The 20,394-nt window shown below is 36.3% G+C and overlaps 1 protein-coding gene across 4 annotated transcripts in view; it reads left to right on the forward strand.

Annotated features, from left to right (window-relative positions):
• The window catches only part of LOC113236604 (large proline-rich protein BAG6), a 42,839-nt gene that overhangs the window by 8,982 nt on the left and 13,463 nt on the right, over nucleotides 1-20,394 (forward strand). For 2 of the 4 annotated variants that reach the window (XM_026472794.1, XM_026472851.1), the window contains exons 4-15: nucleotides 1,199-1,386; nucleotides 1,978-2,127; nucleotides 2,732-2,812; nucleotides 5,984-6,057; nucleotides 12,975-13,116; nucleotides 13,215-13,409; nucleotides 13,486-13,912; nucleotides 14,200-14,439; nucleotides 14,599-14,820; nucleotides 17,483-17,609; nucleotides 18,104-18,209; nucleotides 19,523-19,603. In XM_026472794.1, the coding sequence (XP_026328579.1) occupies nucleotides 1,199-1,386; nucleotides 1,978-2,127; nucleotides 2,732-2,812; nucleotides 5,984-6,057; nucleotides 12,975-13,116; nucleotides 13,215-13,409; nucleotides 13,486-13,912; nucleotides 14,200-14,439; nucleotides 14,599-14,820; nucleotides 17,483-17,609; nucleotides 18,104-18,209; nucleotides 19,523-19,603 (2,033 nt within the window). The remainder of the gene's footprint in view (nucleotides 1-1,198; nucleotides 1,387-1,977; nucleotides 2,128-2,731; nucleotides 2,813-5,983; nucleotides 6,058-12,974; nucleotides 13,117-13,214; nucleotides 13,410-13,485; nucleotides 13,913-14,199; nucleotides 14,440-14,598; nucleotides 14,821-17,482; nucleotides 17,610-18,103; nucleotides 18,210-19,522; nucleotides 19,604-20,394) is intronic. The other 2 variants (XM_026472917.1, XM_026472992.1) reach the window with 2 other exon arrangements.

The raw sequence follows: 20,394 nt of genomic DNA on the forward strand, positions 1-20,394 counted from the left end.
TTTTGAATAGGTAACAATACAAAGAAGTAATTTAAGTAATTTGTACACATCGTTCCATATAATTTTTTTACAAGGCACTCCTTTTAATAAATAAATTGTTGTTTCTTTTTCGGTAGTTCTCATCATTTTTGAACCACTATGGCAAATTTAACAGTTATTTCGTACTCTATTGCTATTAAACAATAACTTTAATTCAATAACTACTAGATAAAATGAAAACAAACCAGAAACGGACAGAAATAAAATTCCAAAAAAATAACAAAGCTGAGAATCGGGATTTTTTTTTTAAAAACTTTAAATCTTCAATATCTTTGAAACTACTAATTTTCGGACAGGGTATAACTTGACTTAATTTACTTCAAATTATGTCTACTTTCACCCCTTAAAAGGAATGTATCGAGTTACCAATCACCCTGTATATGTATTCGTATGTACATTTGATTTATTAAATTTATCTGTATATTTATTGAGTATAGTATATTCCATTTCTTTACTTATCTGTTGTTAGTGCCACCCCAAAAACCAACTTTCCTCTCAGATTTTTCAAAGGTTAGTTGGAAGAAATCTCTTTTTTTGGGATAAGCTCGCCTTTGTACACAAATATTTAAATTGTTTCTGAAAATTTGTAAGTTACTTTGTGGTACAATAAAGTGTTTAAATAAATAAATAAATAAAACTTTATAAATTTTTTTGTCACATTGACCATTTTTTAATTGATTGATAATTTATTATAAATTTTTAATGCCATTGAATTTGGGTTACAGCCATTGACCTATGTTAGTAGGTCAATGGCAACTGCTGTGTAATGTCAATATTAATTCTGTCAGTAAATAACAAATAGCATCAAATTTTGTATGACTTTCATCTATGAACGCGTTTTTTACATTTAAATATATATATTTGCTTAAATTTTTAAGTGATTGTTAACATTTTGATTTTGAAGCTTACTACAGCAGTTTTAATTTAATATAACTTTCAAGTACAACTTTTCACTTTTCTCTGTTAGTTTATTAATAATGCTAAGGACAAGTAAACAAAGTTGTGTGGTCGCTTGCGCGTACGGCCGGTCACTTTCGGTTATTGGTTAATTTGTTTAAATAACTAATGTACGGGCAATATTATAAGATCATCAAATCTTTAATTTAATTAGATTAAGTGTTATAACCCTTTTGAAGAAATAAATTATTATTTACGACAGATGTAAATGGCAAAGTGGTGCATCTCGTGCAGAGGGCACCCCCGAGCCCAGTATCGAGACACAATGTGCACGCGCACATGCACGGTCACCACTCCCACAGTAATTCTCACTCTACCGCCAGCAATTCGACACCTAACATTGATCACACGCAGAATGCAGGCGCCCAAGCACAGATTCGGAGACTTATGGTAAGTTATCTGCGATACCACATCCTATTATGATTACGTTACTGTACGTGCTGTATCGACCGTACAGAAGTCACGTGTAGATTGATACCTCTCACGTAAGTTGTTGTAAGTCAAAATACCATTTTTTACTCTTGAAATTAAATATATCCTTTTTTATGTATTAGTATGTATACAGTTTTGAAAGTAAACAACACTGAGGGCCGTATTCCAGAACTCTACTCAATGCTCAAGTCAGGATCTGAGTATGATTTCAAGCACTGTAAATACGACTCTAATTGCAGGGACTTGAGTATGATTTCGAGTGCTTTAAACTATACTCAAATCCTGACTGGCGCATTAAGTAAGTGATTTTACTTTTAAATAAGGAACCTATAATATACATAAAAAAGGACACATTTAAATTCAACAGCAAGAAACGATATTTTGACTTATTTTGACTTACAAGAATTTACGTGGAGGTATCGAGATATTGAACCGTTACTGGCTTATTCCATACTTTTGGACTACCTTATACTGTAGTCTCAGGTAATGCTAGCAATTTGTGTCCAAAGAATTTGAAATCTTCTTATCTAATAATAGTATTTTTGTTAGGCCATGGCTGGTGCTCCTAGTTTCCTTATGGAAGAACAGCAACACGCGATGTCTATATCTCCCACAACGGGACGCTTGGAGCTAATTCGTCGGCTCGTAGGAGAAATTAAGACCTCTCTTGCCAACTTGGAGGCGCATATCAACGATGAGGTAAGATAACGCTCAATGTTAGCAGTAACGCATGTTTTATATTTTTTTAAAACAACGAAAGTCACCATTTATATTTGTAATGTTTTTAGGCAGTGCTATATGTAAATTGTAAGGCATGTTTAATTGTTTAGTAAGCTTGACTCAATTTCGCGTCCATGTTCGCATGCTACAAGATTAATTTTATTATTTCGCAATATAAGTCATGTGACGAGTAAAATAATATTTTGATTGCGTCTCTAAAAACAGTGCCTTCAATAAGATCAATTTAAGATTTTGTGTCCATCAGAAAAATGGTTCTTAAAATACCTGTATGAGCAACTTTGTTTCACTACGGAATCTTAAAAATCATTCAAGTTGTACGAATTACACGTTTAAAAAATCAAATGTTAATTTCGATAATGAATGTTGGATCTAAGTTCGGCACGACCAAGACACAAGTCTGATGATAAAAATGTATGGAAATAACAAGAAAAATTATTTAGATTTGAATGACAACTGAAGATCGAGCACAACTGCCCATTCCAAAGCACGGTGCTTATAGAGCTATATAAATGTTGTTTATGTTATATGTAGTTGTTGATGTTTGTTAATGTGCTTACTGTAGGAGAATTCTGGTGCATCCAGCAGTGAGCCGCAAATAGAAAATATGGAAAGTGAACTCGGTACGGGTGCGACTCAGGAAGAGGTAATGATTTCATGTAGACTTTATTTCATATTATAGCCTACAACGCTTCTCGTCAAAGACCGACTATAATCAATACAGATTACTAGCCACAACGTAGGTATGCTGAAGGCTTGTTAAACTGATGAGGTTTTTCGTAGCGAGTGATCTGACACGACTGCGTGTGCTCAATTTAATTTGTTAGTGGAACATAATTTACGTATTCGAATTAATCAGTACATGAAGTCTACTCAGGAAATTTAGCTACTACTTAGCTACGACAAGACTCGACAGTTTGAACATGTTGAATGTTTTTTAAGTTAGCTGTTGTCATGGCCTGGCGTTAGTTTCTTTTTTTTTTTCAAATTATTAAAGGTATTTAATTATCTAGTAAATACTTAGTGCATACAAAAATGCGGCAAGCAGTACGCGACAATATTCTGGTAGATGGATAGAGATAATTGACACTTGTCCTACTTGTCATGTTTGATAGCGTATAATTTGTAGTGCATTAAATTTTAAATGGTTAATCAATACAATACAGTTCTGTTTGCTGTGCATTAGTACCTAACTATATTCTTAGGAAAAATTAAAAAATGTGAAGAAAGAAGCAATAATCGTAAACCATTTTGTTCAGCCAACAAATTACTGCACAGTAAAAAATTGTCAGAATTATGACAAATGACATTTACAAATAACACGAAAATGAATTATTATCTTATAAAAAGTATCCGTTATTGTTTTGAAGTTCTTTGTTGTAACTTTCGTTCAAAGATTATCTCAACGTTGAAGAAATCGTGGCAAGTGTAAACGAGGCTTGCAAAAAAAATGTAAGTCGTGTTACGTTCAAAAAGAAATGTTTACACTTCCATGTATTTTTTTTGAACGTATTTTTAAAAATTCGTATTCTTTTTTCCTCCATCTTATTTCAAAGTTTCACAAATGAAAATTGTATTTTTTTGTTACGTATATTTATGTGGATATACATTTTCAACCGGTCGCGACTCAAAAATTTGCGAGTCCAAAATGGGCAAGATTCTTTACAATAGTGAGCACTACGAGGAAAAACAACGTAATTTTTACATAAAGGTAGTAAATAATGTATGAGAATTTTGTTTCACTTAATGACTGAATGAAAAGGTGCCTGATAAAATACCCACGTTTTTTTCTGTCTAATGCTCAAAAAACAGACCTTTATGCTTTGGGCAACACTAGCATGTTATAATGTTAATTTTTTTTAGTAAGGTTAATGTTTGTGTCGAAACGATGTTTTGTGTTTCCGTAACCTCTCCTCTTGACGGCAATAAAATAGCACTTATTGTGTAATGGGTACTGGTATTTTAAAGTTTACTCTTAATTCAATTGATACAAATGAGCGTTACATTTATTCAATAGATGACTCAGATTATGGTGTTATTATGGATGTTAGTTTAAATACTTGTTATCTATTTTATTGGTAGTGTAATGAATGATCGGGAAGTAGTACATAAATAAATAACAGGGTAATTTTCAGTTTAATTTCCACTACCTAATTTTGGTGGCTATCTTTATTATTTGAATATTCTAAAATCTTATCATGAAGTATTATAATTTAATATTTCACGATAATATATTCGTAATCTTAAATAATAAAATTGCCACCTATTAAATTAAATTGAAAAAATTTAAATGAGGTAGAGAAAATTAACCTGAAAATTACCCAACTCCCCTCTTCTAAAGGGAAGCCGTTTTGTTTAATTGAAAATTCTGAAGTTCTGAAAGAAAGAAAGAAAATTGTGAATGACCAACTTTGTTCGATTTGAAAGCATTCACAGCGCCCGCAAATAACAAATATTAGTGTACAGGACACTTATTTATATTATTAAATTATGTTGTAACGTTACAAATTACAGTGTTTTTACTGAAGCCTTTAATATGGCGCTGGGACCACGACAGCTGTGGTCTTAGTATGACTCATGCAGAAAATTATACCACGATAAGTAAACGCCGTGCCAATGCGAGCATTATTGATGAAGCTTGAACCGTTTTGAGCCACTAATATTACATAATTGTTGTTTGAACGACTCGCCTATCGTATTAGTACGTGCTTAATATAAAATTTTAAGAGCACAAGACACATTTCACATTCGCTTGGTAAATGTCATATGTTATATGTGAATCTGTTATTTCGCTTCGATAGTAACGTTGAAGACCAATGTGGCAGCCTTACTTTTGCACTTATTTCACAGAATTTTTTTTTAATGTCTTCTGGTCGCCGTGGATTCAGTTTTTGCTCGTTCGAAGGAAAAAATGTCTGTGTAATTTTTTAGTCGCTGAATTTTTTCATCACGTTATTTGAAGGACGAGTTTGACGGAGATGATATTATCTATATATAGTATATGCAGTTTAAATATACAGGTTGTATCGTAGTGTGTCCAGGCTAATATTCCCTAAACTTAAGATATATCAAAAACTTTGAAACTGATATCGAAAGCAAGTTACAGCTAATGAGAAAAACGACATCAATAACTTTTAAAATAACACTAGAAATATCCAAAGTTTTAACGTTAAAAGCTCTCATACATTTAATATACAGTCGTAGAGAGGTTTTAGTTTCGAACAACCACTTTTAATACAGAATTTTGTACTAACTTATAAGTAAACATCACTTAGTTTTAATGCAATTAAATGATTAGTAGATAGTTTTGTTATTTTTTTATTTAGCAGATTCGTTATCTGTAAATTTATTGTTGCCTCTTAAAGTAGGTCAACCAAATCCTCTCTGTGAATGTCATATTACACGCATGGGAGCATTTAACGTCAAAATTTTGAATATTTTTAGTTTTATTTAAGAAAGTCATTGATGTCGTTTTGCTCATTAGGTAACGTGCTTTCGATATCAGTTTAAAGGTTTTTGACATCTCTTATATTTACGGAATAATCACCTAGACACACTTAACGGTTACACCTTGTATACACAGACAAAGTGATTGTTTGCTTCCGAGGAGGATAACTTATATACTTTGTTACGTAATTGTTATATAAATATGAAGTATTTAATTGGGTAATTCAATATCTGTGAACTATGCCACATTCGATTTTTTGTCTTGGTTGTCTTGACGCGCTATTGTTTCGATGTCTGTACATATCTGTGACACGAACAGTTATTTCTAACTGCTGTATAAATACTAATGTATGATATACATTTTGTATAGCCCGAGCCACAACTGGATGAAAATGGTGAGGAAGCCCCCGATGCAGCCACCAGAGCTGCTAATGCACGACGCAGGTAAGGTTTTGAATCTATTTAATTCATATAAACTGGAGACGCGCGCCTGAGTTCAGGCATAAACTACTATATTATGCTTTTTCGCAAAGGTTAATAATCTGACCTAATTTTGCTAATTTAAGAGTCGATACTACCTCAGCGCGAATTAAAATTATTCCCATACTAATGCGGTTCATTTTGTTGGGTCGAGCGGCAGGCATACTTGCTTTATTTCAGAATTTATTTTTTTATACGCACGAAATTAAAGCCATTGAAAAAATATACTAAGTATACTATACGTGTTCTATTTAGTTCAATTGAAATAAAAATAATCATTGGTGTATACCAAGTAAACTGAAGTATTCAATAGATACTTCACGTAGGCAAAGTACATATGAATACTGCAGTTTTCTTGTAAAATTTCGAGGTAAGTTTGTATCGTGAAAATTTTACTAATCGTTTTTTGACGGCGTATACTAATCAGAGCATATCCTCAATGTTACAATTTTTTTTGCCATAGTGATTGATGCCACAGTGATTGATGCAACACTCACTGTTATGCGGAATCAACCAAAGCCATTTGAGGTTGTGTCGATTCTTAAAAACTGCATCTGGTTACCAAACAACGTAAAATGTGTTGTGAATAGACAAGCTCGTGTGTGATAGATTTGACGTTCTCGGTGATCCAACGGTTGGCACTGTGGGCGCTGGAAGGTGAGATTCCAGGTTCGACTACCGTTAGGACCATTTGGGGCATGAATTTTTCTAAATTGGTTCTGGTCTGGGTGTTTTGGGCAGAGCTCCGTTACTCTGGTGCTAGTACAGAGAATTCCCTAGCCTCAGGTTATGTAATTGTTGTGGTAGTTTAGCACATTATTAGAATTAAGCCAAGTACACGACGTCTTTTTGTCGGCGCCTTTAGCTACTATTTAAGTTGTGGTTTGTTATGAATGTGAGTGTCATAAATAGCAACCAAGGGATGGATGCAAATGTATGGTAATGAATGCAAATCCTCCATGTTCCGACTGGTACATTCAACCTGAAAACAATATTATGCGTAGACGAGAGTACTTACATCTTCTTCTGTAGCGTTGCCATCGAGGCAGACAGCGGGTATATTAATATACCGACAGGAGACGGAGCTTCCAGTCCAAAGCACAGACAGCTTTATAAATAAGCCAATAAAATAAAATCCTAGCTATATTTTAGATACATTCAGGTATTTTAAAGGACTGTGTCGCGATAGCAGGCGAGGGTTGTTTGTACTCGTATATGACGTGGAAAAATCGAGAGCAATTCAGACAAACTAGTCGATTTTAAAGTATAGTTTGATGCACACGTGTTGTAAACTGGTTCAATGACACAAGAATGCTATTATTAATTATCAACAAATTTTCTGAAGTTGCTAATAGCGTACATAGGTTTAATACATAACTATATCTTTTGTAGTGTAATATTTAGTCAGTGATTTGCATAATTTTCTCACTTGAATACTTTCTCAGACGTGAAAGCAATTTGCATCATTTTCACACTTGAATAGTGAAACAGTGTAGGTTTGTATTAAATTATAACCAACGACTATAGTATTATTTGATGCCGCAAAGACTAGCGTAGCAATTGGTGGCTTGCCCGTCTCTTGTGATTTAGCAGTAACGTATTGATTCGTCTCAAAATAAATATCGATTAATCACACGGCGACAACGTTGTTGTATGTTCAAAGACTGAGTTATGTGTAGGTGCGCAATCAGATTGCCACAATTTGGAATAACATTTTTGCTTACGACATAGGCATGGGGTTACTATTAGCATGGCTCATTTTAGAGGGGTATTATCCTCACCACAGCGGGTATGTGACCTTAGGTGCGGTTCTTAATAATACTTCTGATTTAATTACGGGCGGACGAAATTTACCTTCCATGTGTCCTGAAGAGCAACAAAACATATTGCAATAAGTTAAAATTTATTTCCACAAACGCCTAACTGTATTTATTTCGGGATGGAAGCACGTGTGTATGTATGTTTTTTCAATTTTTGCCTAGCGTGGTGTAACATGCAACACTCTTAAAGATAAAGGTTTTTATTTTCTTTCAAAATTGTATTAAGGCCCGTTTCCAACTTATTAATATTAAAATTGAAAGTTAATATTCATGGATATTGCCGAGCATTTTTTACATATTCTGATACGAATACAATAACTTTTGGACTTCTACCAACTCAGTATAGAGTCAGGGTCCAGAAATATTGAGGACGACCCTACATATTCTCCTATGACAAATTATAAAAATTTATAATAAAGTGAATTAAGAGACACACTTGAAGATTTGGTGGCGGAAGAAGATGGAACGTATTCGCTGAACAGGACTGGATTTATCAAACAGGAAGTTTTAGCAAGAATACAGGGATTAAAATAATTTTAAAAATAGTTGAGAATCGGCGTTACTCTACATCATCTCATACGCATTCCAAAAGGGAAAATGTACGCCAAGCTTTAGTTCTACTTGCGTTCTATATCAACGAGAGCCTATCAAGTTGTATTTGAAATGTGTGGACTACGAGGTGTTCGACTCCGTACATTATAAGGATATAGAACTTCATTTGTACCAAATGAAAGAGAATATTTTGTCTCCGGGGAATCTGCTTTACGAATGAGTTGTAGTGTTTAAGCGATTTGTAAGATTTCACATGTAAATAATAACAAGTTACATTTTATAACCCATATAAACAATATAATACACATTCGAAGAAATGTATATTTTATTTCGTAGATAGTATGTTCTATATTATATTGTATTTTACAATATAATATAGAATAAATATTGTATAGTATTATAATATATTATAATATACATAATAACATCGCGTTTTGGCATTGGTATTTTCTTTTAATTCCGCACAGACTAGTATACTAGAGTCTAAACTAAAAGAAAATACCAATCTCATCGAAAAAAGGATAGATGTATATATGTCCGAGATATCTTATGTCCCAGAAACGCGCGACAGAAAATATCTTTGCAATTTTTAGAATGAGTTGAAAATATTGTATCCGATCTGAACGACTCCAAATTGAATCACTTTCGCTACGCTGATTATGATCTTATTGATTATAGTTAAGATCGCAGATTTTAAAAGGCGTGAATGAGATGCTGGAATAGACACATTACGCGTCCGTACATATTGCGCTGGGAGTTATCACGGATGTAATATAGGTATTTACGACTTGTGGTTTAGCGTCTGTCTTCAATCTGTTTGCAGCGTGTGTCACGCTTTTCTTGATCACATTGCACTTAAGAGATGCTGATAAACCGGGAAACGCTCCCGGTGACAGGGAAGGTGGAAGGAAAAATACCTAAAGTTCCAAACGATGGTCAGATCAGATCTCCAAACAACTTGAGCTACCTGCAAGCGCCGCACTCCATCAGGCGACTGAGCGCAACTGATGGAGATAGATAATTGGCAGAATGAACCGGAGTCACGATCCTTAGCAGCGAGGAATCGATTAAGAAGAGAGTACTAAATCCTGCTTTTTTGGAAACGACGTTAAGCATGTAAAGAAGTATTGAATATCTGCCACAACTAATAAAACTAGCGACTAGCGACTAGCGACTGGGACTAGCGTCGGCGCGAAACTGAAGAATATACAGGGTGTCCCAAAAATAACATGCCAGAGCGACACTGTGGGTAGGTGAGCTATATACCTACCAGAAAAAAATATTTTGACCCTAGTAAAAGTCTTTTCGTTTTCGAGATATAGGCCCTTTTTTATTTTTTTTTGCAAAAACTCTGCTCTTTGTTGGGTTTTATGCTATTATTGTCATGGTTAGCTCCAGATAGTTGTTATTTTTATTTTTCGAGTATTCTGAATAGTCTTTCCAGGTACAGCAACTAATATTTTACTGAGAAATATCATAAACTATGAAAAAGTTATTAATTTGGTATACCTCGTACCCTTATAAAAAGTTAAACATTAACTTTGAATAGCTAGTGTGAAAAAAAATTGTATGAAACTGAATTTATAAACGATCTTAAAAACTACTCCACTTAATGCAGAGTCAGGAATTGTACAATAGTATTGAAATTTTTGACAAGAACTTTTTTTCGACATCAACACCCTACTAGCCGAGTTGGTTTCTAAACAAAAATTGTGTTAAATTATTGAGCTTTATGACTAACTACTCTGTCGCTAGGCCCCAGGTAGTAAAAAATGAGCGAGAGGTATGACCCTTATTTGTTATCTCTCTCTTACGTCGGTATCGGTCGCCAGGTGGAATCGGGTCGGGTTAGGCCGTAGTACCCATTAGTACATACCTTTGTGTTTTGTGCTACGTACGCGTTTTTCGTTTTATCGCTGCTTCCGTTTCTACACTTTCGACTACTTGGCATCACTTTGGACTTTGATTTGATAACGATCGGAAAAGTTTTTTTAGTAATCATATCAACAACTTGGCATTACTTTGGACCCTGATTTGCTTACTATTTGGACCGTGTTGTTTGTGTGTGATCAACGGCTGCGCCTCCGGATACTGCCTTTATACAGTTAAAATGGCAGATCAACAGAATATCGTTGGAGCAAACCCCGAATTCACTCATATTGATCACGCTGACATGTACCTAATTTACGGCGAAACTAGACGTGTTTCTGCTCGCGGCATCATATCGTTAAATGCAAGATTAGCAGCAAGATTGTATGCGGTAAGATTTCCTAACCGTAAGCCACCGACCCATGAGACCATAATAAGAGTTGATGATGATGATACAGAGCGGGTAGGAACCCTGGCCATCGTGGTGGAGGCATAGACGGACTGGCATTTTAAAGTCTACGGCACAGCGAATTTTAAAAAGGCACCGATACCACCCATAGCGTATTCAGAGAGTTCAAACTTTACTGCCGAGCGATTACGCTAAACGCGTACAGTTTTGTCAACAAATGCTTCAAAAGCACAGTGAAGACCCCAACTTTTTTAATACGATTTTGTGGAGTGATGAATCAGCATGTCGCAGAGATGGCTATGTAAACCTCCACAATATCCATAGCTGGCAGTTAGAGAACCCGCACGAGAGAAGAGAAGATCGGTCCCAACACCAGTTTAAAATTAATTTATGGACCGGAATTTTCAAGTGGGAAATATTTGGTCCAGTTGAACTGCCTCCGACTCTAAATGGCGGAAATTTATTTAGAGTTTTTACAAAACCATTTCCCAAACCTCGAAGATGTGCCAATAGCATTACTAAGAAGAATGTTTTTAGAAATTTCAAAATGATGGGTGTCCAGCCCACTACCCTCGCGACGTCCGAACGCACCTCGACCAGACGTTCCCACGAAGATGGATTGGCCGATTGGGACCAATTTTGCGGCCACCGAGATCACCTGATCTGAACCCCCTCGACTTCTTCTATTGGGGGTATTTAAATTTATTGTTTTATTTTCCATTAAGTAAAAACGGCGACAAATCAAGCGACACACAAAGGCACTCTACCACGATATTAGTAGCTAAATCCGCATGCTTTTGGGAAGTTTGATTTGTCACAGTTTGTTTGAACCAGTTCACAGTGAGAAAGAAAAGCCTAGTAACTATCACACTCCTTTATTACGAATACAACGTGGGAAAAAGATTGATGCGCCGTTACCAAGCGCTTAGCAATTAATTCATTTAAAAGTTTAAATTTAATTTTGTTTAGAAACTGATTAGGCTGGTAGGGTGTTATGACGAAAAATAAATTAAATGACTTATGTTCTTGTGAAAAATCTCAATAATATTGTACCATTCCTGATTCTGCATTAAGTGGAGCAATTTTTAAGATCATTTGCAAATTCAGTTTCATACATTTTTTTTTCACACTAGCTATTCAAAGTTAACGTTTAACTTTTTATAAGGGTACGAGGTATACCAAATTAATAACTTTTTCACATTTTATGACATTTATCAGATAAAATATTAGTTGCAGTACCTGGAAAAACTATTCAGGTTACCTGAAAAATAAAAACAACTACCATCTGGAGCTAACCCTGGCAATAGTAGCAAAAAACTCAACAAAAAGTAGAGTTATTCCAAAAAAATAAAAAAGTGCAAATATCTCGAAAACTAAAAGACTTTTACCAAGGTCAAAATATTTTTTTTTGGTAGGTATATAGCTCACCTACCCACAGTGTCGCTCTGGCGTGTTATTTTTGGGACACCCTGTATAATTATATTCAGCCTAATGGCTAGAACATGTGTTACTATAAAGGTAAGGTTCATAATACCATTAAGTTACCTGTGTTAAACCTGGAGAATTGCAGCAAATGCATCCTGTAGTCAAGGTCTTGACTGGAAAGACGGGAATGTAAGTGTAAAATTCACATACTGCACATTCAGAATTATAAAAACCCGCAAACACGCCTGATTGGCGTTACATTGAAGATGATAGATTTGAACGGCTTACTACGATGTGCTTTCGAAGAAGCTTTCAAGACGTTAAGAATTTTTATTATAAATTTTAATCAGATTGAAATATATTTTGATTTATTTTGTAATTTCAATTATATTTAATATCTTTATCAAGTTTAGCTTGACTATAATAATAATAATAACAACGTAACGCACTCATGGCCGCCCCGCGCTAGGAAAACCCAGTATCGCGGGTGCCATGGACAACCACAAATTACAAACTCACGAGAGAAATAAATGTAGGCCATACACATACATATTTCTCCCGGTCTGGGAATCGAACCCAGGACCTCTGCGTGGCAGTCCAGCATGGTAACCGATCGACCACTGAGGCAGTTATGTCCCTGTCACAATGACGACTTACTTACTAGCTAGGTGTGTGTGCCTCTTATTTGCCCATTAATAAACGAGGGCGACAAACAAACTGCTTTTACTCGTTGACATATTAATAAAATCGATGTTGCACCCTGTCCAAAGCAGCAGTGCCGTTTATTAGCTAAAATTACTATCCAGAGCCATGCGCGCGCTGCGAGCTCGTCATTCCCGGCCGCGGGACCTGGGCATTCTTATCGAGGAATTGGAACAACTACTTGAGCAGTTTGCTCCACATCGCGCTGTGTACATCAGGATGCTACGAGAAGCCAGCACAGGAGAGGTATGTTAATTTATCCGGCTAAGACATTAAATTAAAAGTATATACGTAAATGTTGGAAGTAATATAGTAACTTCCAATGCTTATCCTTTTATAATTAGCTCAATGCCACGCCACCCCAGTTATCTGAAGAGGAGCGACTCAGCCAGCAGCGCACCGTGGAAATGATATGCGATATCATGCATAGCTTCGCGCACGCATTTCACGCCGTCAGTGACATAAATTTCCAAGTAGGACAACGCAGCCCGCGCCTTTCCTCTGAAGCCGCTGTTATACGTCATCCGATACCAATGCAGGTAAGCTTGATACTTCCACATCTTAATGGCATTTATTACGGAGATACGTCCACTCATGTTTCTTCATTGGATGCAGGCGCATATCAACGTGGTTTCTAATCGGCGTGCAAACCAGCAATCAAATTCTAACGCTACTGCTAATGGTACTGGTGAAATGCCGGCAACTCAAACGGGAGCCAGTGCTACACCGCCATCGGAAGGCCCAACTCAGAGCCAAGCCAACGCACAAGCAGGCAGGGGTCCGACCGCACCATCGGATCCTATCACTTACCAAGTAGAGATAGAGACGAGGATGCCTATTGCGTTCGCTTTAGAGAACGCTCTGCTAAACGGGCTAGTAAATAACGGTGGTGGCGCGGGCGGCCTGCATCAACCCCAGCAACAGGCGGCAGACCAAAACCAGCAGCAAAACTCGCCCGGCCAGCAAAACTCGGATGGTGCCGGAGCCGGTGCACAAGATGCAGCGGGGCAAGGGCAGGCTAATAGACGTCAGGTTCTGTTAGGTAGAGTCATATTTTATTTACGTTACATGTTATGTAGAGGTGTTTTCTCTCGGGAGTGAATATGAGACTAAAATTAGTCGGATCAATTATAGAATTTACGATCTTTTGTTTATGATAATACCAATAATACTAAATTGAATTTAATTTTAAATGTCTTTATTAAATTATAAAAATAGCGAATTACAAAATTATTAACTTATTCTAAATTTGTAATATTACATGAGGTTTATAAAAACGAATAATACTAAGTTTACATTAATGAAGGGTCTATCGACACTTGATTTCAGATTTCGAGAATCTGTTCAGAGGATTAGGTCAGGCTGCCACTACTGCCAGTCTTGGTGGGGTGGAAGTAGTGATGAGCATGGAGGAGATCCCCGGTGGAATGAGTCCCGGTGGTTTAGGCGCGGCTGCAGCGGCCGCGGCCGCAGCGGCCGCCGGCAACGCGGCTGCGGGCGCCGCCGGCGGTGCTGGTGCTGCCGGCCTCAATCAAACGGCTCCCTCATCTGGCATGCCTGATGGTGCAGGTAATTCTACTCAACCTCTGTTTTGGGGTCGATAATTTTTGATTTTTGATTTTGCGGAACTTTATGATTTCTGTCTTACTGTTTTAAGTGAAAATATTCCTATTTGTTTTGTTCACAACGCTTGATTGTTATATGCTTGAGTCGTTGTAATGTTTGCAGTATATCTGGGTTCGACATGGGGCGGACCGCCGACCGCTGACTTACTGCAGAACATTGTCTCGTCCGTCATCCGCCAGGGGCTCGTACCCGGCGTAGAGGGCGTCACTCTACAGATGCCCCAGAGCCAACATCAGTCCCAGGGTCACGGACTCAACAATCAAGGCGGTGCGGATCAAGCCGGTAACCAGTCGCGACCTGGGCAAGGTGGCCAAGGACAGAGGCGTAAGTTACTGAAATAAGTGGAATATTGCAAATATTTTTTTACTAATACACGTCCAATGTTCTGATAACCGTATAGAAAAAAGTAGTCACCTTTAAAGGATGCTTATTCCATTTCAAAACCACTACAAGGCGATGTAGGGCTGCCAAAGATGTCATAGTACTTTGATAAACTAGAATATTGTGATGTGTTCTCCTTTTCATGTACCGTCTCCAAATAAAACTTAAAGTTCCCTTTATCTATGTAAACAGATTGTCAAATTGGTTGACAGTGTCAAATTTTATTAAATAATGGGCGAACCTTCAACAAATCGAAATAATAAATAGATGACATGGTAATATTTTTCGCCGAATTAAATTAAATCACAATTTGTGGTAACTTATTTAATTTCGATTACAATGCAGTTCTCATATGTATAATACTTGACTAGACTGTGTACTTGTGTTGAAGACGAGAATTTGAAACTCAGTTTTTACACAACTCCAGTATCTTTAGCAAAGTTAACATCGATGGAAGAGTCATTGCTAGGTACAACTGGGTGTACTGGGTTTTTCTGAAATGAGAAGGATTTACTTCAAACTTTGCATCCTTACTATTCTATATCAAAATAACGATAACAGGCTGATGGTGAGACAACAGTGTACTATACGTAGAAATTACAAATAAATGTGCCCCATAATCACACGAATTTCACAGTTACAAACTTTGGCTTGTCTGTACTATCATGAGCAACAAAATTTCGAGGGCACAAACCAAAACGCTCGGACCAGAATTTTAAAAAGAAAATCAAAGATTCCCTCATGTAATCCACAAAGTGCTTCACTGATGAACTATCGAGGTCTTCTAAGATATGTTGTCGTCTTCAAACGTATTCGTTTCTTGAGTTTTGAATTCGTACTCTCGCTGCATTTACCGTGCAACACGTTTTAAGTTTCGTAGTAAACCGTGTTGCTGTACGGAGGTGTCGCAGATATTGAAATCATCTTTATTACGCAATAAGATATAAAATAATTTATTTCACAACGACGGTGTATTGCGACTTTAAAGAATATTGTTACCTCAAGGAATATGCAGAGAAGATTCGCTGATGATTTCTCCAAGGGCAACATGTTTATTAAATTAGTTTTATATACCATGTTTCAAGTTGCATTTTTTTAATGTAACGTTCTCCATTTACGACATCAGCGGCCCAACGGTTTGCATAATAGGAGCTGGACGACGAGATCGCGTGTTCGATTCCTAGTATGACCAATTTAGGAAATTAACTTTTCTGAATTGGTTTTTTCGGTAGTGTCCTGGTACGAATTTCGTTGCTCTGGTATTCATAGTACAGGGAATTCTTTAGTCTAAGATTGCTGTAATTGTGTGGCATATTATATTATTACACTGTTAATTGTTGCTATTTCTTTTTACTTTGAAATAAATGTGGGTGTATATTTTTCATGCAAAACTGTGTAAATGGACTCATGTTACATGTTTATCCGGGCTACGACAGCTTAACACATTAAACGCGTCTTTTTTAAGCAAATGTAGGTTGAAGTAAATGAGGCTCTTAGTGCATAAAACTTTGTATTATTCCCTTTGCGTCGTGTTTAGTTACGTTCAGTCTTAAATAATCTTAAATAATGTGTCAATAATAATTTTCCGATTATTACTTCTAGCCTTTTGACCGTCACTAACAAAAACTAGTTTTGTTTCCTAGACGCCAAGTCTAGTGATGTGACGTGTTATGATATCATATTAATCAAATTCTCCTAAGTTAAAGAAAAACATAAATGGAACTATGAATCCATACTTAACTAGAATATTCAAATAACATGGTTTCATTGCGGTCATCATGGCGGTCATCATGGCGGTCAAAAGGTAGAGAAATCTAAATGTAAAAAAATGTAATCATCATAATGATTACAATAATTATTCATGAACATTCTTCTATAAAAAAACAACTCATGAAACAATATTTTAACACAGATTAATTTCCATTATGTGTTTACATACATTAATTGTACAATTAAATAGTAACTAAATTAATCACATCAACTGTATTTCAGTTATGTTTACCATTGCACTCTTAGCATTCGACATAAAGGGAAGAAAAGAGAGGCAGTTAATGTGGACTTAAAGTAGGTGAACAATGCAATATCACGTGTTAATTGGCTATCCCTTCACAATATACGAAGTAACCTGACTTACAATTTTTGTTCAAAGTTTACGAGAACAAAACATTGTTCAAAGTTTACGAGAAAAGATTAATATAGCCCGTAAAATAAGTACAAAAGTTCGGAGAAGTGTGGACGCCGACAAAGAGGCGTTTTGTAATAAAGTTAAATTTGTCGTTCCGGGGTGTTTACGTTTCTATTAAAACTACCTCTGTGGCCGAACGGCTACCATGCCGAACTGCCACGCATAGGTCCCAGGTTCGATTCCCGGACGGGGAGAAATATTTGTGTGGCGTACACATATTTCTCTCGTGAGTATGTAGTATGGTACCCCCGACACAGGTTTTCCCTAGTGCGGGGCTATGTTGAGTGTATGCGTTATTATATATTATTGTTATATTAATAATTAATAAAGTAGCAAATTGCGTTGTTAGCTATGCATTTATAGTTCGCAAGCTTGAACCCTAGATACTTTCAATGTTTGTAACTATATAACTCTGTACAGCAAACCTACAGCTGCGTCGCGCTACGACTACCACTCGTGCGCAAGCCGTATCGGTCACCAACGTCGTGTACGATCGTTTCCTCCAATGCGAAAGCGTTTACGGTCGTCGCCGTGTGCAAAGACGCCGGTAAATTTATCAATTTAATTTTAAACAGACCTTAATTAAAAGAAAACCTAAATTTTTGCTTTAGTTAGTTAAAATATTTGGTTTAATGCAATTCAGGCAAATATGAACGGGCTTACACTTTTCTTTATATCTAAATTGGGGAGAATTCTCGCTTTTTGTGCAGTCGCCGTGTTAGATGAATCTGCTTAAATAATGGCTCCTTTTTGGTTCTAATTAATTACTTATTTTTATAGGAAAACTCGATCAATTCTGTATTCCTAAGAAATTTCATAAAACTCTGAAGACTCGCCTGGGTCCCGTTATTCAATCGCTCAATTCAATTGATGTATTAACAAAAGGAAAAGTTGACCTTCGCTCTCACTTTGAAGTTGACTTTTGCCCGATATTCGCACATCTCAATTTGACCACAGTGTGATAGTAAATTTCGAAGTTGTTCATATTTTGTCATAGAGGGACGTACTTCCGATGTATATTAATGAACCGTTTTTAAATAGGGAAGCACACCAACAATCAATTGCTGCTCAGGAGCGCATGAGAGCCTACAGGCTTCACGCCCAGAGCATCGAAACGTTGCGCGAACGCAATAACAATATCACACCGGTAAGCTATTTTTTATTATAATAAATTTAAATAACTTATATGAATAACATTTATGAAGACAGTGAATTAATAGTATGATACAACAGTCAAGCTAAAATAAATTGGATACTTTTTACTTGATTTGTTTGACACTGGCAAGTTATACACCATCGTAAAGCACGTTATTTGGTAATAAATTTGAAATGATTATCAGTAATTACAGATTTATTTTCCGGATATTTCGGAATGGTTACACGCTTCATGGTCACGGGTTTTACTGGACAGTGGCAGTTTTCAGCTTTAGAAGCAGACATCTTTCGCTGTCGACGAGTACCTTCATCTCGATTACTTGTGGTGTTACTATTGTCACTCACTTTTTTCCAACAAACTACACTCACTGTGTCCACACGCGAAACTGAAGTCGAAGCAGTTTTGTTTTTATTTTTATAAGCACCGGATTCCAGGTACTGGATGGTTTAAAACAATCTCCACGGTTAAAAGTTTTGTTCTTTGTGATCTCGATGGCTTCTCGTACCAAACGTGGTATTTAGTGACGTTCCGTCGACAGTACTTAGGTGCTATGCAGCTCGATATAGTGGTTGTGTTATTTTGTGTAAGATGTTGTGCTATAGCTGACTTTTGCTGCCGAAGTCAAGAATCCGACACCACGTCTGGCGTCACGACAACGCCGCTTCGCTTCTGCCAGTACACTCGAAGATTTTCATTGAAAATGTATCTATCCTGGCTCCCCTGACCTGGCACCTTGTGACTGTTACCTCTATCCGAAAATTAAAAGACAAGCAGTTTGAAAGAAGAAAATGCCTCGGCTGCTTATAACTTTGAAATTTCTGAGGTGTTTAAAGAAGAGTGGTCATTGGTATTTTCCAATTGGTTTAGACGAACGGAAAAGTGTATGCGTGTCCATGATGCATACTTTGAATAAATCGATACCTGTAATAAAGAATATATTGTATAACTTTTGAAAATCTACCGATCATGACGACGGTATGCGGCCTATACAAAACGATTTGTAAAGGAAACAATAAGTGTATGAATGAATGTTGAAATAATGAATAGGAGATAAAGCAAAGAGACCTGTAGCAGCGCTTTTTCACTACTGCGACGCATTCGCGAACTCTGTATGGAGAAATCAATCTTTAGAAATGAACTGCAGAGTTTGTTAATGATATTTCACTTTGAACGTATTAATTTAGTTAGAGGATTAGGCCCAGGTGAATAGAAGAGAATTAGATTTCGGCTGTATAGGTTCTCGAATATGACGGTTTTGAATGAAGTCGATATCAGAAGTGTTCATATATTGCTTTTGATTTCAGAGCCACATGCAGACATTACTTCGGCTGCTTAACGGCGCTCCATCGCCAGAGGCCTATTTCAACGCGTTCATGGTTGCCGTAGTGAGTATTATCGTTCAATATCAAGAAAATCATACAACAATCACAAAACTTAGCAATCACAAATCTTTACCGCTAAGCAATCCCAACTACTGTTGCTGTGTACGCTTAGCCTAAGTTCATAATTTTCGAAAATTACTTTAGTTGTCTGTTTTTAACCGACTTCAATAAAAAGGGGAGGTTCTCAATTTGACTGTTTTGTTTTGTATGTACGTTGCGCAATAACTCCGCCATTTGTGTATCGATTTTGATGATTTTTTTTGGAAAGAGGGTACCTCCATAGTGGTCGCAATTAATTTTGAAGAAAATCATCCACCTTTAAGGGAGGCTGTTTTTTATTATTATTTATTATATTAGTTATTTGTTTTTATTTATTTAGGTGCTATTTATTTTACAAATAGCGCCTAAATTTTATTATAAGGAGCAATTATTTTAATGTTTGGTTTTGCTATTCTCCAATTCAAGGCGTTTTTCTCTCTCAATATACTTTGAGTAGTGAAAACCGATTTTTATTATCTCCTGTGTCAAGTTCGGTATAGTGGCGAACTAGGGGATGAATCCGGGTTTGCGCACTTTCCGGTAACGAATTTCCATAAAACTTGGCAATTAGAAGTAATTCTACGTAGTTTTGGGTCGGTTTTTTTAGTACTCTGTACTGAGATTATTAGATACAAATTCAAAAAAATTTTTTCTATGTAACGTTAATGAGTGTATAAATACCAAGACATAATATGAACTTCAACTTATAGCGTTGTGTTGGTTGACTGGTTTAAAAAAATCAAATATATTACGAA

The sequence above is a fragment of the Hyposmocoma kahamanoa genome, unplaced genomic scaffold (genome assembly GCF_003589595.1).
Source record: "Hyposmocoma kahamanoa isolate Upper Pololo Valley unplaced genomic scaffold, ASM358959v1 100021, whole genome shotgun sequence".
Lineage (NCBI taxonomy): Eukaryota > Metazoa > Arthropoda > Insecta > Lepidoptera > Cosmopterigidae > Hyposmocoma > Hyposmocoma kahamanoa.